Source organism: Tetrahymena thermophila (assembly GCF_000189635.1).
Source record: "Tetrahymena thermophila SB210 genomic scaffold scf_8254092, whole genome shotgun sequence".
NCBI classification, from domain to species: Eukaryota; Ciliophora; class Oligohymenophorea; order Hymenostomatida; family Tetrahymenidae; genus Tetrahymena; species Tetrahymena thermophila.
Genome location: NW_002476046.1, coordinates 2,337 through 19,538, shown reverse-complemented (window position 1 = coordinate 19,538; position 17,202 = coordinate 2,337). Strand labels below are relative to the sequence as shown.

The 17,202-nt window shown below is 18.6% G+C and overlaps 3 protein-coding genes across 3 annotated transcripts; all 3 read right to left on the bottom strand. All coding sequences in view use genetic code 6, as the record gives it.

Moving 5' to 3' along the window:
• Positions 1-2,000: 2,000 nt before the first annotated feature.
• TTHERM_01104840 (hypothetical protein) lies at positions 2,001-2,786 on the bottom strand (the record flags this gene model as incomplete). The annotated part of the gene is made up of 1 exon (XM_001025959.2): positions 2,001-2,786. One exon carries the CDS (start codon positions 2,784-2,786, stop codon positions 2,001-2,003), a length of 786 nt encoding a protein of 261 aa, XP_001025959.2.
• Positions 2,787-7,305: 4,519 nt separating this feature from the next.
• On the bottom strand, positions 7,306-9,066 carry TTHERM_01104820 (transmembrane protein, putative; the record flags this gene model as incomplete). Its single annotated transcript, XM_001025957.2, has 1 exon — positions 7,306-9,066. Exon 1 carries the CDS (start codon positions 9,037-9,039, stop codon positions 7,306-7,308), a length of 1,734 nt encoding a protein of 577 aa, XP_001025957.1. The 5' UTR covers positions 9,040-9,066.
• Positions 9,067-11,966: 2,900 nt separating this feature from the next.
• TTHERM_01103820 (hypothetical protein) lies at positions 11,967-12,602 on the bottom strand (the record flags this gene model as incomplete). The annotated part of the gene is made up of 1 exon (XM_001025956.3): positions 11,967-12,602. One exon carries the CDS (start codon positions 12,600-12,602, stop codon positions 11,967-11,969), a length of 636 nt encoding a protein of 211 aa, XP_001025956.3.
• Positions 12,603-17,202: the final 4,600 nt, after the last annotated feature.

The following is a 17,202-nucleotide window of genomic DNA, read 5'->3' as shown; positions in this document are numbered from 1 at the left end:
TTTTTTATTTTTAATAAATAAATTTAAAATAACTCAACTCACTCAGATTTCGCTCTAATTATTATAATTATAATAAATAAAAAATAAACGTTTTTTGCTTTGAAACAAAATGATTACAAAATAAAAAACAATTTATTAATCTTATAAATAAAATTCAAATATTTTATTATGTATTTAACATTATATTATTCTTAAAATAGTCAATAAATACCTTTCAATTATATTTATTAGCTGAATTAAATGTAAAAGTAATTATTAATAAATGTTACATTTTTAAATGTAAAAGTCATTATTAATTAATGTTACATTTTTAAATGTAAAAAAAGCTTAATTTTGCTTAAAACATGTAAAACTCTTTCATGCTTTCATGTGAATATTAAAAAGTTAACCATAATATTAAAATAGCTTGGGTGTCAAAATGTAATAAAAATCAAGGATACCTATTTACTGTGCTTTAACATTAATTATACATAATTATAAAAAATGTTTCCATAAAATTATTAAATTAAAAAAAGTCTAAGTAAACTTTATAAAATTTTCTTGTAATAAGGTAATAGAATATATATGTTATATAATAAAATGAAATTTAACTTTATCTAAAATAAATTAAAACATTTATTGTTCCAAAGTTAATATTATAATCATTAAAACTAATTATGCTTTTGAATAGAAAAATTAGAATTATCTTTAGTATAAATAAATAAATGAGAGAAACAATTAAAGTTTTTTAAAGTGAAATAAATCTTAAAAATACTTGATATTATTTTCTTTAAAAAAAATATTTATATTTTTATTTGCTAGAATAATAAATATGTTACTTTAAAAATACAAAAAAATAAATTCGGATCTAGAAAATCATCTGTTTAAAATTCTTAAATTTTAAACATAATATGTAATACAAACTTAAACTTAGGTTTTTATAATTATTATGTATGAGGAAAGTATTTTTATTTTTACTAATTACATTTGTTAATTTAACTTTTAACTAAATTACTAACTTTTATTTTCTAGTAGAAATCATATTTGTCTAATTATAAAAATAATGAGATAAACATGAAGAGTTTGGTAGCTTCAGCCAATTATAAACTATTCTAATGATCATTTTTATATGTTTAACTCTTAACAAAGATAAATAAAAGTACAATGAATAATAATAATATGATTGATAATTATATCATAGTATTCTAATTAAATAGTGGTAAAAGGTTAATTAATTAATTGTATTGTATCAATTAATTGGCATGAAAAAATGAAGAATGTTTAATTTTTTACAATTTATATTTCTATTTTTTTAACAATTAATGAAAGTCTAATATTATAGACGGACTAAAATGTTTATAATAAAAATAAGTTATTTCAATAAAATATAATTTTTTTTTATTTTCAATTAAATTTACCTCTTTTGAATTTAGAAATCAATCACTGAATGTAAGATATTATTTCAAAGATAGAAAACAAATTTTTCTTACTGTTTATGTTTTAAAATTATAATTTCTGATAATTTCTGAAAATAAAGTGTAAAACAAATGAAAACAAAAGAATGATTTTTGAATCAGTTTAATTAAGGTAAGATAATCAAATAAATTAATTATATTAGTTTACACTCACTCAAAGTAATGTTTCATTTTTCTGTAAATTAATATGAAAAAGCCTATATGATTTTCGAAAAAAATTGTTTGTAAATAAATTAGGTTGGATTTTTAGTGCTAAAAAAAATTTTCAATATTTATTAATTAAAATTGAATGTTTGTTCCTTCTAAAATTTTTTGTAAAATTTAAATGGTTTTAAATAAATATTTGGGAGCAAAGTTAGTTATAAAAATATTTGAAGACAATAATACTCAGTATTTATCTAAATTAAAGTCATTAAAAATGTTTTTGAATAAAAATATGCCTAAAATATTAACACAAAAAATAATTTGTCGCTAATCAATACTGACATAATTTAATATAAAATAAATATGAACTTTCTTTAAATTTATATTTTTTTTTTATAATTATCATTATCTATCATTAAACAAACTCTTTTTGGTTTTTTTATATGATATAAGGTGATTAGAATATTCAGGATTGCAGCAACACAACTTTAAATAATCTATGAATATAAGATGTGCTTATTTTTATTTGACCTTGCTATTAGATAGCCACTGTTCAGCTTCAAATGTTAAATAAAATTCAAAAGCTTTACCATATTTAGGATGATATATTAGCTTGTGAAGCGAGCTGTTATTATAATTGTAAGAATTTATAAAATTTTTAGCTAATTTATGAGCATAAGCTGGCTGTGCTCCACTTAAAGCAAAATCTATTAGCAAGTCGTTATTTTTGTTTAATAGATATTTAAAAAAAGCTTTTATAATATTTTTACTAATATTATTTTTATCTATTTTATCAAGTTTTAAAACAAGATCATTATTATTTTCTTATCCTTCATGATAATAGCTAAAACACGATTCTGTTTCACCAACATTTTTTGAATTATTAATTTAGTCATCGTGATAAGAATTTTGTTTTTATTTACTGTCTTCAGAAAAAAATGAATGATCATCGAAATCAAAGTATTTCTCTTAAAGTACATGCTAAGGTTGATTATTATTGGATGATTATTGTAAACACTTTATCTGATTTAATTCATTTTTAACAATTTTTTGTATTTTTATTTCTTAAGAAGAAGAAGCTGATTTCAATTAATTCATCTTCTCTATATGCTGTAAATAAGAATTATGTATGTTAGTAAATTAATAGTTGCTTTTAATTAATGCTAATTTTTTCCTTTTTGATATCATTTAAAAATTATATCAATCTGAAATCAATAAGGTAACTTTTATTCAAAATTTAATAAATATTGACTAATAACAAGCATATGTATATTAATTTTATATTCAATTCTGTTAAAAAGTTCTTTTCACGAAGATTATTAAATAAAATGTAATTTATTTTAATCTATGTAATTATTCAGAAATATAAAGTTTATCATGTTTTATTTAATAATTAATTACTGTTTAATAACCTCATTTTTAATTTATGAATTTTTTTTCTTTTTTTCTGAAACAAACGAAATGAAAAAGTAAAATATCTTCTAATAATTGAAATAATATTTCCATTTCGAAGTAAGCTTAAATTCTTCATAATTGTTACAGAAACAAATCAAATATTTGATTATCAATAATTTTTAATGTTACAGCATCAATTTTAAAAATACTATTTCAATTAATAAATAATGAATAGATTTTAAATAACTGACTAATTAATTTTTCTTCAAGATCAAATATTTAAATTAATTGGTAATGTATGTATGTTAGAGTTTGTCATCTTTTTAAAAATCTATAAGATTTTTCTCAGACCTTAAAAATATATTTTTTAATTTCATTTAAAGCAAACTAAATATGACAAATAGTATTGATTTAAATAATTTATTTTTAATTTTCTGATCTTTCATTTAATTTTTTAAATATTTATTTTTAAATGAGTAAAATAAGATGAATTTAATTAATATCATTCATATATATTTCAATAAAAAAGAGGTAGTGGTTAAAATTTTGTATTTAATTGAAAAATCAAGAAGAAAAAAAATATGCTTAAAAATATAAAAAGCAAAAGTATACTTTCTTTCTTTCTTTTTTAGAAGTTTGAAAAGCTTTAAAAATTAGATATTTCAAAAATCACAAGCTCATTTCAAAGAGTATTTTTTTAATGCCTTAAGTCTAATTTAATATTTTTTGTTCAGAATTATTTAATGTATTTGCAAAAATTTTCTACTAACAAAGTATAAATAAAAAAACCAAAAAAGTGTAAATTAATTATATATTATTAATTAATAACAAAAAAAGTATTTTTGTAGCAATATATCTATTGATATTAATGAGCATTAACTATTTATGAAATTGAATAATTAATAAGTGATTATTTCTTTATTTTCTAATATTTAGTAATACCAATTTTAAAAGATAAACAAAGCTAAAAAAGTATCATCATACCAGAGTTTTATATTTATTTTAAATAATTTTCAATTTAGTTAGAAAGACTATATTATGCTAAGATTTTATAAAAAGTATCATCTTATTTTTATATCTTTCTTTGTATTATAATTTACAAAAGTAATTTCTATAGAATTTTTTTTTAAATATTTCAATTATTTAGGTTTATTAATAGTACATCTCATGCAGATATTTTTATTCAATGTAAAAATACACCTTATTTATTTCTGAGTATTTCACAGATAAAATTTGTTTTTGATATTTAATACCAGATTTTATAAAATAAATTTTATGGAAAATTTTCTAAAGAGGTTTCTGGAGTTGGGTGCGGAACACAGTAGATATGTTTTAAACTAATTTATTAGCAAATAAGTGTTATAATATTAAAAATAATCTAAAAAATAGATCTTATAGTAAAGAAATTAAGTCGGGCAAATTTATTGATAATAATTTAGCTAAATTTGAAAACATAAAATTATTTATTATCCACCATATTTTAGTCATCAATATGATTTATAAATAAATTATTAAAGAGGTTCTAGCCTAAAGTATTTTTTGTAATATATCTATGATTGCTAATTATAATTTTTTAATTCACAATAATTAGAAGTATTAGCAAATAATATTTGTTATCTAACTTAAATTAATCGTTCATTAATTTACTAATAAATTAATTACTTAGGTCTATTGAATACGCATATTTGATTGTAATTCAAAAACATTTCTTTGAAAAATCACCTGAAAATCAACAGTAATGTTATAATCTTTTTATCTAATTATAACTCTAATTATCTATATTAACTTTAATTAAATAAGAATTAATTATCTTTTCCCTCTTTCTTGTTTGTCCATAATTTTTAATTTTTGTCTAGCTGATTTTTCAAAGTAGATTTTGAAACAATAAATTATTTAGTTCAAGCTATCAATAAAAAATGATAAGTTTACAATTTTTGAAAATTGTTACTATTTCTTTAATAGATAAAGTAAACAGTAAGCAATCATTTTGCTTAAATTAATAATTTTTCATTGAAGATTAAAAATAAAAATATTTATACAAATTTACATTAAGAATTGAATAGTAAATAATTTTATTTTTTTTTAAATATTTTAATCTGAAAATAATTTTATTTTTTATATAATTTTAAAATTAATGTTTAACATTTTCAAAAAAGAATTTGAGCGTAAGTAAACTCATCAAAATTTGATTTAATTAATCATGATATCTAATAAAAAATTTTATATATTTTAATTTTAATCAAATTTCACATAAAAAAAAGTAACTATAATTTAATTAAATAGCTAATTTTGATATATTTGATGAAAAGTATCTAAAAATTTGAAAAAATGAATAAGAATATAACAATTTTAGAATTATTTTAGTTCTTTTCATTAAAAAAATAAATAATAATTAAATTTTTTATGAAAAAAACAGCAAATAAATACATCTACCTAAATTTTAAATATAAATTGATATCAAAGTAAATCATTGTTTCTATAAAAAAATAATTAAATTTTATGTAAGAAATTTAAATATTTTAATTCTCTCTATAAATTTTATATAAAGTATTAATTTAGATGATAAGTTATATTAAATATTTATTTTAGAAAATGTTTAATTTTGTTTTTTAATAATTTTTTAAAGCTTCAACAAATATTTTTATTTCTTATCTACCTTGCTAAAAAGTGTACATTACTTTAAATATTGAAGATAAAATTTCATTTTTTTAAATTTATTTTCCAAAATATCATCTTAAATGCATCATTCTGATATCGAGTGATTTTATTTATTTTTAATAATAAAACTAATTTAAATCAGAAAACTTCATTTATTTAATAAAATTTTTTAATTAAACATTCTAATCAAATTCATAAATTTTAAAATCAATAAATCAAAAACAGGAGATTTATTAAATGACTATCTAGGAATATATTATGGTATTAAAGATAAAGTCTTAGTAAATAATAATTGAAGATAAATACTTTATTCTTATATAACCTACATGAATAAATTAGAAACTAATTTTCATAAACAAATAATGATACTGAAAATAATATAATTTATATAATTAATATCCTTCTTTAATATATGGAACATGATTAAGTTTATTCTTGTTATTTGTTAGTGTATTAATATTCAATATTGATTTTGTTATTTTAAATGTTTGATTAAACCTTCTTTTTTGAAATTATTAACTTTTTTTAAATACTTTCTTTTACTAGGTTAATAACAAAAAGGTAAGTTTTTCAAAAAATTTTAAAGCGATATTTATAAATTTTAATTAATATTCATATTTTTCAACTAACAGCCTTGCAATACATTTCAAATCAAATATATATACATTAAATCATCATATTATTATTTATAAAAATTTTAGATGTTGACTGAAAAAATAAATTGATAACCATAATTAATTAATCTTTTTCTACCTATTTTTAAAAGAAATTAAAATTTTTAATATTGTTTAATTTTTTAAAAAAGCAAATTTAAAAGTATATATGTATGTATATACTAGATATTTTCCATTTACGAACAAAGTTTGTATTTTATAATTTTAATTAAACATATTATTATATATATATTATTCAGTTATTGATCTCCTTGTTTGTATGACTAACAATAATTTTGTTAAATTTAGATTATAAAATTATTATGTAAATAACATTTAATTAAAGGTTATTTATAATGAATGGGAAAATTTCTTGAAAATAATATTAATTATGAGGTTAATTAAATACTGTAAAAGCTTGCTTTAGCTAAAGATATGATGCTTATAGATATGTTTCAAAGGTTTCTTTAGCATTTTAGAATGTTACACTTTCTAAAATTTCAGTATAGAATTTTGAAACTTATGATAAAGGATTATTTTTTATTTATTATAAAAGTCATAAATTTTAACATGATCTACTACTATTTTATATATTATGTTTTTTTAATTTTTAAATCAATCAATAATATGTTTCATTAAAAATATTTTATTATCTTTTATTTAGAAAATAATAATATTTATTTATTTTTGAAATAATTTCTTCATTATCTCATTAAATAAATCGTATTAGTTCTAATCAATAAAATTTCAAATATCAACTCGTTTATATCCTTCAAAAAACAAAAATTTACAAATATTAATTTTTATATTAACATTTTATCAAATATCAAATAGAATAACTGATATCGTTATCTCAATTAACAAATTATTGAATGAATGAATCAAGAAGTTAGGAAATATTAGTTTTAAAAATACATTTAAAAGAGTAACAAAGACAAAAAATGTTTTTATGCAACTTTAACAAATGGAGTATTTATAATTTTTAAAACTAAATAATTATATCAATTGTATGTTTTATTTAAGCAATCAAGCAAGCGCTAATTTACTTTCCTGTCTTATTCATCATAGTTTTCAAAACCTCTCTCTGAATCTTATATGAATTTTTCTAACTAGGACTAAAAGTATTATTCATCATAATCTATTTTATCCATGAGTTCTATCTAATTAAACTATAAATTAAATAGCTATGATGATTATGATTCAAGATCTGGAATATCATTTTTAGAAAATTTTTCTGTGGTAGCTGCAACTTTGCTTTTATTAGTTTAGTTTCTTTCAAGTAAGAAGGGTATCTGATCATTAACAGATGCTCCACAGCATTTAATTGCTGCATATTACTATGGAGTAATTAACATTGCTAGTATTTTTCTTATTCTCATGAGCTCGGATTAAATTTCGAAGACATCTTGAGATTAAGATGCCTAGTAAAATAAGGCTTCATATAAATCTTTATCACTTCTTTTTTTCTTATTATAATCTTCTTTTTCTTCACCAATTATTGTCCTTAAAATTCTTTGAAACATTGAAACCTTAAATTTCTTTGATAATTCTTCATTTAAGTCTTTTTATTCTATGTATTTATTTGCTTTTAAAATATCATCTTTATTCAGTTTGCTATGCAATATAACTTCTTCGTTTTATTCACTTTTCTTTAGAAATTTGTATGCAGTCTATTTATAATATTCTTTTAGTTTTAAGTCAATAAAATATTATTGAATATCTGTTTTGGAGACTATCCCGCCTATTACTCCCAAAAGCAAAAGAACATTAAGGATACTTACAAACTAAGCTAATATTTCTGGGTATTGAGGATATTAGATAGTTTAATTATACTAAGTACCACTCAAACTGATATAAAATTCTGCTATTAGGGGAGTATTTTAAGTACTAGAAGTAGCTCCTCTTGACCTGAATGATTCTTGGCTTGAGACATCTGATAAATGGGTATATTGGGTTGTTTTAGATATTAGGAAACCTTCTTGCATACTAGTTTTAGAAACTTGAAGAGTAATTTAAGAATTGGTTAGTAAAGTAGGATCTAAATTGAAAAAAATATCCTGCTATTTTGGTTCTAGGTCTTGACTATCTGTGTTAAATTGTTTTTAATTTACTGTAAAACAAAAAGAATTAGCCTAGCTAAAGACTTAATCTTCAAATACCTATGAATAGAGACAATCACTAACCTATGATGAACTACATACTGCATTTATTTAAATATAAATTTTAGTATCCACTCCCTCTTTTGAAAAAGTTTTAAATTAGGCATGATCTTAGTCAAAAGAAGAAAAATCTAGGCATTATGATGTTAGATCTATGTTTTCATCATCAGTTAGATTTGAACAATAATTTATAGGTATATCAATTTATGGTAACATATTTCCGTTATCATCGCTTTACAAAAGTGTAGCTTTATAAGATATCAGCTATTTACCTTGCTATTTCTACCATAACATTAAATTCTATTAAGTGTCTTAGTTGTAAATGTCAAAATAAATGTAATTTGGCTGAATCGGTAAGAAGAAATTAGATGTTATTTTCTTAAGTTATGATGTAATCTTTGGTTAAATTTCTCCAGATCCAAATTTGTAATTTAGGTAAATAAAATAAGTTAAAGCCGCGATGATAACCAAAAGTGAGATACATCCTCCAAAATTTGTTTGCCTTTTATTGTTTCCAACTCCCATTTCAAATTGAAATGGTGATCCAAAAATGTCTAATCTTTTTAAACAACTCATTGCTATTTTTTTAGTAGTTTGTAAGTAATACTTTTTTGCTTATTTTTATTAATTATAGATTGTAATACAAGAAAATAAGCGATTTTTAACTTGTATTATTCGTAACTTAAATAAAGATTAAAATCAAAATTTTGCCTTGGTTCTATTTTAATTCTTTTTTACATTAAAAAGCGTCTAATATATTTCTGACGAGGATTTTTAATCTATCATTGATTATCTACCCAGCCATAATTTTTCCAACCATCACTTAACAAATAATCCGTTTAAATTGAAAATCTTTTTTCTATATATTATTTTGAAGTTAGCACATTTTTTCATGAAATTCACATACTATTTATTTATTATTTTAATGATCATTATTTAAAATAAAATTATTATTATTTAGAAATCAAGAAATTTTTAGATTTCATTGATGGTTTACAATAAATATTTTATCAATTTATATTGAATTTGCATTTTTTTGTGAAAATTTGTTTAAAACTCCATTTTTCGTAAGTAAGCGATCATTTTATCCATAAAATTATACCTTTATTTTACAAATTAATAGCAAATAACATTAATTTATTCTCTAATATTTTAATGTCTTGAAAAATCCACAAAGAATTTATTTTTTTCATTTGAATATTCGATAAAAATCTCAAGAATTATGAAAATATTTTCAAATAAATGCTGAGATATTTACGTCCGCACTTTATTTTATATAAACATTAACTGTTACATATATCATAATTTATTATATATTTTTTTACAACTAATTAAGGTATGTCTTATACAATATGTAAATTTCAAATTAAGTAAAAGTAATTAAAAAAAAGCTCGAATAATAGAATAATTTTAATGAGTACTAAATAAATAACCTTATTATTTGAAGCATCAAGTCTATTAAGATTCATGAAATGTTTTCTCAAAAATATCTATATAGTATAACTTATTTTTGTTTGTATAGTAAATAAACTTGAAATAGACTTGAAATTATTGTAGACTCATATTTAGATAATAAAAATAGATTGATCAAATATATAACTTTTTGATTAATTAAGTGAGGATTGATGAAAAAAACCACATATTTCAAAATTAATCAGTTAAGCATTTCCTTCTATATTGATTAGACAACTAACAAATTTGTAAATTTGCAATAAGTGAGTTAATAAAAATGGTACTCTCTATAAGAAATGTGTGCGTAATAAATATTTTTTTCAAAATAAAAAATTATCAGTCAAAAAATATTAAAATTCTTACATTATTAAAAATATTTTTGCCTCTATAATTTAATATTTGATAGATAAAAAATTACTTGACATTTTTTATTGTACAAAATATGTATTCTTAATATTATTAAGATTATTCTTAAAAGAAATAGAAAAATTAAGTTTTCTTCTATTGCTAATATCATAATAACGTAATTACATATGAACAATTTTTAGAATGATTAAATTATTTCCTCTTTCTTTTGAAAGGAAAATAAATTATTTTGAAAAAATAATATTATTATTAAATATGAAATGAAATATAATAAAAAAACATTTATCTATAACAAATATCTAAGAATCTAAAATAATTAATATTCAATTCTAAATTCCTTTCATTTTATATATTTGAATAAATTTAGTTTAACTACCAAAAAATTTTATTTATTTCTAAAATAGTTATTTTTCATCAGAATAAAAATATTAATTCATTAATATAAAATTAAGACTATTTAGGAGTGAGTGTATTATGTTTTAATATTAAATATTACACTGATATCACATGAAAGTAATTGAAATATTACTTATTTTTTCTAGTAATTTAATAGATACAAGTTCTTCTTTTTATATTTGTGTTATAGAACATAATATTGCTTGTTTTTGTGAAATAAGATTCAATTAAAGAATACTTAATATCAAAAACCTTAAAAAATAAATCAAAATAGCATTATATTTTCCTAATTTTCAATAAAAAAGAATTAACTTTATTTTTTTATAAAATAAAGTAAGTAATTGCTTGCTAATACCTTATTAAATGTTTTCAATTATTTAAAATGTATTATTAAAAATTGTTATGAATATTAGAATAAATTTATTTGATTTAAGTCTCTTATGTTTTCATAAATTATAATAAATATTATTAGTTAAATTTACTTTTTTTAAAGTAAACCACTCATTGGAATTATTGAAATTGATTTTTTTCTATTTCATATATCATTATTGCATTTAATACATTGAAAATATTGTTTTACTAATTTACCCATATAAAACAAAAAATTTGATTCCTTTTTTATGCAATAGTGTTATTAAATTTTAAAAAAGATTTAGATTTAATATTTAATCTTATGCAAGTTTAATAAAAATAAATATTTACATCATTTAGTTTTCATTATTAGATTTTAAATATTCAAATAACTTTTATAAACTAAACTTCAGTTTATGATAATATATTGATTAATTTAAAATATAAAATTAAGATATTTCATGATTAATAATTACTTTTAAATTTATTTATTTTCTTCATGTGAATATAAATAAATTTATTGATTATTAATTTTATTAATAGTCAATTTTTAATACTTTTTTAATTTTTTAAAATACTAAATTTAACTAATCGTGTATTGTTTTTATTTAACTTTAACGTGAATATAATCAAGAAAATATAAATTATCATCATCATAAATTTTAATTCATGAATCATTCAATATTTGTTGAATTATAAATTGAAGAAAATACAAGAAGAAAGTATTTAATAAAATTTAATTATAAATTTTTAAAGAATATACAACTTTTAAAGATAAATAAATAGGTTTACTTATTTTATATTGGAAAATTAGAAAATAAAATAATTTTTTGAAATAACTACTATCTGTTTATTAATTTATTTCAAGAAGTAATTATGAATCACTATTATTAAATGTATTTTTATTAGTTAGTGACTGAATTATTAATTATATTTTATCAGATTTTATTATTAAATTTGCTTTTTTTATTTTTTTTATAAGTTACTAAGTGATCTGAGTATTTCAGGTTAGAACAGCAGAGTTTTAAAAAATCAATGTAAATGAGGTGAGTTTCCTTTTATTATACCTTACTACCAGCTAGCCATATTTCCGCTTCAAAAGTCAAATAAAATTCAAAAGCCTTACCATATTTAGGGTGTTAAATTAGCTTATTAAGAGAGTTATTATTGAAACCGTAAGATTTAAAATAATTTTTAGCCATTTTACGAGCTTAAGTCAACTAAACGCCTTTTTCTACGAAATCTGTAAGCAAATCATTATTTTTTTTATCAAGCAAATAGCTAAAAAAAGATTTTATAATATTCTTACTAATGTTGTTTTTAGAAATACACTCAAATTTTGCAAGGAGGTCATTCATTTCAAATCCTTCTACCTACATTTAAACATTATCTGAAAAACTAGAATCGATTTCAGTTAATTCTTAGCTATCATTAGTTTATTAATCAAATTATTTTGCCAGTATTTTCGTATCAAAGCAAGATAATTATGTAAAAGAACAGCTATCATACTCTGATTAAAAACTACTTTTGCAGAATTTTTATTATTCTTTTTTGTAAGGATTTTAGCATCTCATTTTAAGTTGATATATATTTGAACAAGCGATAGTTTTTTAAATAAAAATATATTATTAAATTTTAGAAATTCTATGAGTATGATAATGAATTATTATTTGCAATTCCTTTTACAACCTTAATATTTAAATTTTTAAAAAAATTTTTAACTTTAATTGATTATAATAGTTTGTTATTCATTTTTGAATGGACTTATTTATCTCACTTGAGTAAAGAAATTATGGAACAATGTTTATCTATCCTACTTAAAAGAAAGAAATATCAATAAAATTCAATAAGCATTTAAAAATTTAAATTAAAAATATTATTTTTTTCTAAGTTTTATTGTAAAAAAAAGATAAATATTCCTGTATCCAAAAACAATCTCTTTTAACAAATTTCATTATATATTTGAATTACTTGATTTAAAAGTCATTTGATTTCTTAAAATTTGATCAAATTTGCAATAAAATTGTTAATTTTAAAAATGCTTGTTTAAGCATTTATAACCAAAAAACTGTTTTATAATGAAATTTCCATCCAAATGAAAATATTTTAGTTTAATTCATCATTTATAAATTTAAATTATTGTAAAGTTTTTAAATGAAATTATATTCAATATATTTTACTTTAATAAAATCAATGCATTGTTTACCAGTTTATTTTCTATTTGATTTTTAAATCTAAAAAACAAGATGATCTGATTTATTATCATACAATTATCATAAGCTGGTTCGAATTTTTAATAACACTAGATTACCTATTTTATGAATTATCTTAAAATTGAGATGAATTTTTACCATAATATAAAATATACTTCTTAATATAAAGATTTTATTAATAAAAAAATTAAATTTTCTTAGTTTTCTGGATATTAAATTGTAAAAATTGAGTGCGGTATCAATAGCTTAGCTCATTTAAGGTAATATTTTAAACTAAAATATTTTTGAAAAGAAATTTATTCAATTCATATAAAGGAATTAATGCTTTTAAAAATAAACCACTATTTAATAATTAAATTTGTGAATAATCTTAAAAGAACTAATATTGGTTTCCCATCAGTAATTTAAAAAATATGTTTTTAAATTTATATTTCTAAATAGAAAATATTATTACTAAATTCATGTGATAGGGATAAGTAAAATAAGAACAAAAATTTTTAAAGTAAGCATTTTAAAAGATAAATTTCAATTTTTATGATAAGAATCTATCAATTTATTATTTATAATCTATCAATTTAAAAAATAAATTTTGAAATCTACAAGTCTCTGGTTGATTTTTAATTTACTTTTTTAATATTAAAAACTTCTCAAAATTGACGCTTATCCTTTATTATTTAAAAGTAATTATCTACTGTTATATACCCTATTTCTCACTTAGATTTAATAAAGGTATATACTTAAATCAAACACATAAACCAATTTATCAATATAAAATCTGAATTAACATTTTCATTATTATTTAAGTTGCTTTAAAAAATTATTTTTTTAATTAATTTATATATTTATAGAATTTTTATTTTAGAATTAGCTACATTATTAAACTAAAAATCAATATTTAATAGACAAAATGATCCTCTAAAATATAATTTATTTTATAGATATTAAATTAAGTGTTATAGTGAGGAATTCTTGCTAATAAATATATGGAAAAAAAAAAATTATTTTTACAATTTTATTTCAAAACAAATTGTTATTAAGGAGTAAATATGTATTCTTTGACTCTATTAAGAGTTTTTTTAAGTAGCCTTTCAGAGAATTTATTAGAAAATACTTTATTATCCTTTAAAATTAATTTGTTTGCTTCCAAAAATTTAAAAATCTGAATGAAAAATTCTTTAGTAAATTGAATAGTAAAAAGAAACAGAGCAACAATTTTTGAAATCAATTCACTCTATTATTCGTAATTATGTTTTAATTGTTAAATTCTTCAAAATTGAGGGAATAAAAATTATTAAAAAATTAAGCAGATTTTTTTTGTTAATAATTACAATTTTTGTTTAATAATATACAGAGTTAATTAATTATGTTCTTCAATATATTAAATAAAAAAAAGAGATTATTAAAAAATAAAAATCCTATTTATAAATCAAATATATTCTGATTTTTTATGATGAAATTATTATTTTTTAGTTCTAATTAATTTTTTGCTTGCTTAAAAGCTAAAAAAACAATTTATAATTAAAATTCTAAAATAACAATTTGCTCAAAGAAAAAATTGAACTCAGAAATTAAATATAAAATATTTGTTAATCATATAAATCTAGCATAATAAATTTATAGAAGGGAGGGGATGATTTTAATTATTATTTTTTATTTTTAAGAAATGTATGATAAAATAATTTATTGCAAATTATGTGATTTACTCTTAAATTTTTAGATAAGGTCTTCACTAAATATTTAAAAATATATTAATTTTATAATTTTTTAAATAAAATCAACTAAATTTTAACTAATGATATAAAATTTTAAATGAAAAAACAATTTAATTGAGTATATTTTTAATTTTAACAATATAATATTTATATTTTGTTATTATTTAATATATTTAAAGTTATAACTAATAATTTTTTAACAATAATTTATAATTTATTTCAAAACTAGAGTAGGGTTTTAGAATCAAATATGTTCTAATATCTATTTTTAACTAAACATCTTATTCATCTTCTCAAAAAAAAAGATAATAAATATGTTTGGATAGCTATTATTATATTTTTTAATCAGCTATTATAAAGCAATAAAAAATCTTCTTTTTAACAATTTTATCAGATTCTATCATAAACTCTTTTTTTTCTTTTATGTACCATCATATGCTTAAAGTATTTTTAATTTGAGCATATCAATTTTAAAAAATCTATGAAAATTAAATGTGTTTCCTTTTACTGAACTTTACTTTTAGCTAGCCACTCTTCTGCTTCAAATGTCAAGTAAAATTCAAAAGCTTTTCCATATTTAGGATGTTAAATCAGCTTAAGTAGTGAGTTATTATTGTATGTAAAACATTTAAAATAATTTTTTGCCATTTTTAAAGCGTTAGTAGGCTGCATTCCTTTGTATGCAAACTCTATTAGCAAGTCATTATTTTTGATATTTAATAAATAATTAAAGAATGCTTTTATTATGTTTTTTAAGATGTTATTTTTCGAAATGCTCTCAAATTTTTATACAATTTCACTCATTTCACTTTTTTCAAGAAGCAAAAAGTTTTGACTAAAAGATACATTCCACTCTTATACTTCTTTCATATTTATTTAAGAATTATAATTTAACTAAAACTAATTTAAATTTTTTAAAATAGTGTTCTTGACTTTTTATTATTGTTTTCTATAATTTTTCTTTTCTTCTAATCAATTATTTTACTTCCTTAGTTCTTCCATTTAATTTTTATATGAAGAGTTTTTAGAGTAATCAAAAAGAGAGATCAAACTATAAAAATAAATAAACAATTTTTTCCATTTTTAATTATATATTAACAATATTTAAAAGCTTATGAACTATGTATTAGTTATTCAATAAAAAAAATGTCTTGCTATCTTTATAAGCATTAAAATAATATTGTTACTTATTACTCTCTTAAATCTAAAATTACTCTCTAATTTGATATTATTTAAAAAGATATTACTAAAGGAATTTAAAAAGGGAAGATTACATTAAAAAATTCAAGTTCGTTCAAAAAAATGGAAATACATTAAATAATTACAAAAACTTAAATGTAATTTTATATAAGAAGTTAGGCCTGATTACTGGTAACTCCTTAAAATTCTCAGTAAGCCTCTTTGTTTTGAAAATAAAAGATAAAAAAATACAAATAATTTTATAGTTACTCAACTTTCAAAAATCCAAATTTTTGTATTAATAAAATCTGTTAATGTTTACTTATTAACTAAAGGTTTTTCATATTAATAAATAAATTAGCTCTAATTTAAATATTAATACACTAAAAATTAATTACAATTTCCTTTATTAAATAAATTGGAATAAATAGCTGGAAACCCCTTAAAAAATTTAATATATTTTCCTTTTTAGAAAATAAAATATAAAAACAGTACTAGTTAGATTATAGTAACTCAATCTTGAAAAATCCAAAAAAATCATATCAATTAAATCTGTTAGTGTTACTTACTAATTAAGGGTTTTTTCATATAAAAAATAAATAAATAAATTAGTTCTAGCAAATGAGAATATGTCAAATAATTACTATAAAATTTTAATTTACTTGTATATAGCAAAATATATTAATTAGATAAAATCACTTTAAAATTTGCTATGTGCTATCTATCCTAGAAAATGAGAGAAAAAATAATAATAATAAAATTATAAATACTCAATCTTAAAAATCCAACTTTTTATTAATTAAATCTTTAGTTTACTTACTTATCAATGATTTCTAATAAATTTTGATTATGGTTATATGATAAATTATAATTAATTAGTGATATTAATTTTGGTTATACAAGCAAGAGTTTATGTATTATGTTTGAAAGCATCTTCAATTTCTTAAAATATACATTTAATATTAGTAGAACATATATATTATGTAATTAAAGGTGTTTAAAATAAATATTAGTTAATTAATTATTTATTTATGTATTAAATTCAGCTTAGATATATTTAATCTCAAGCA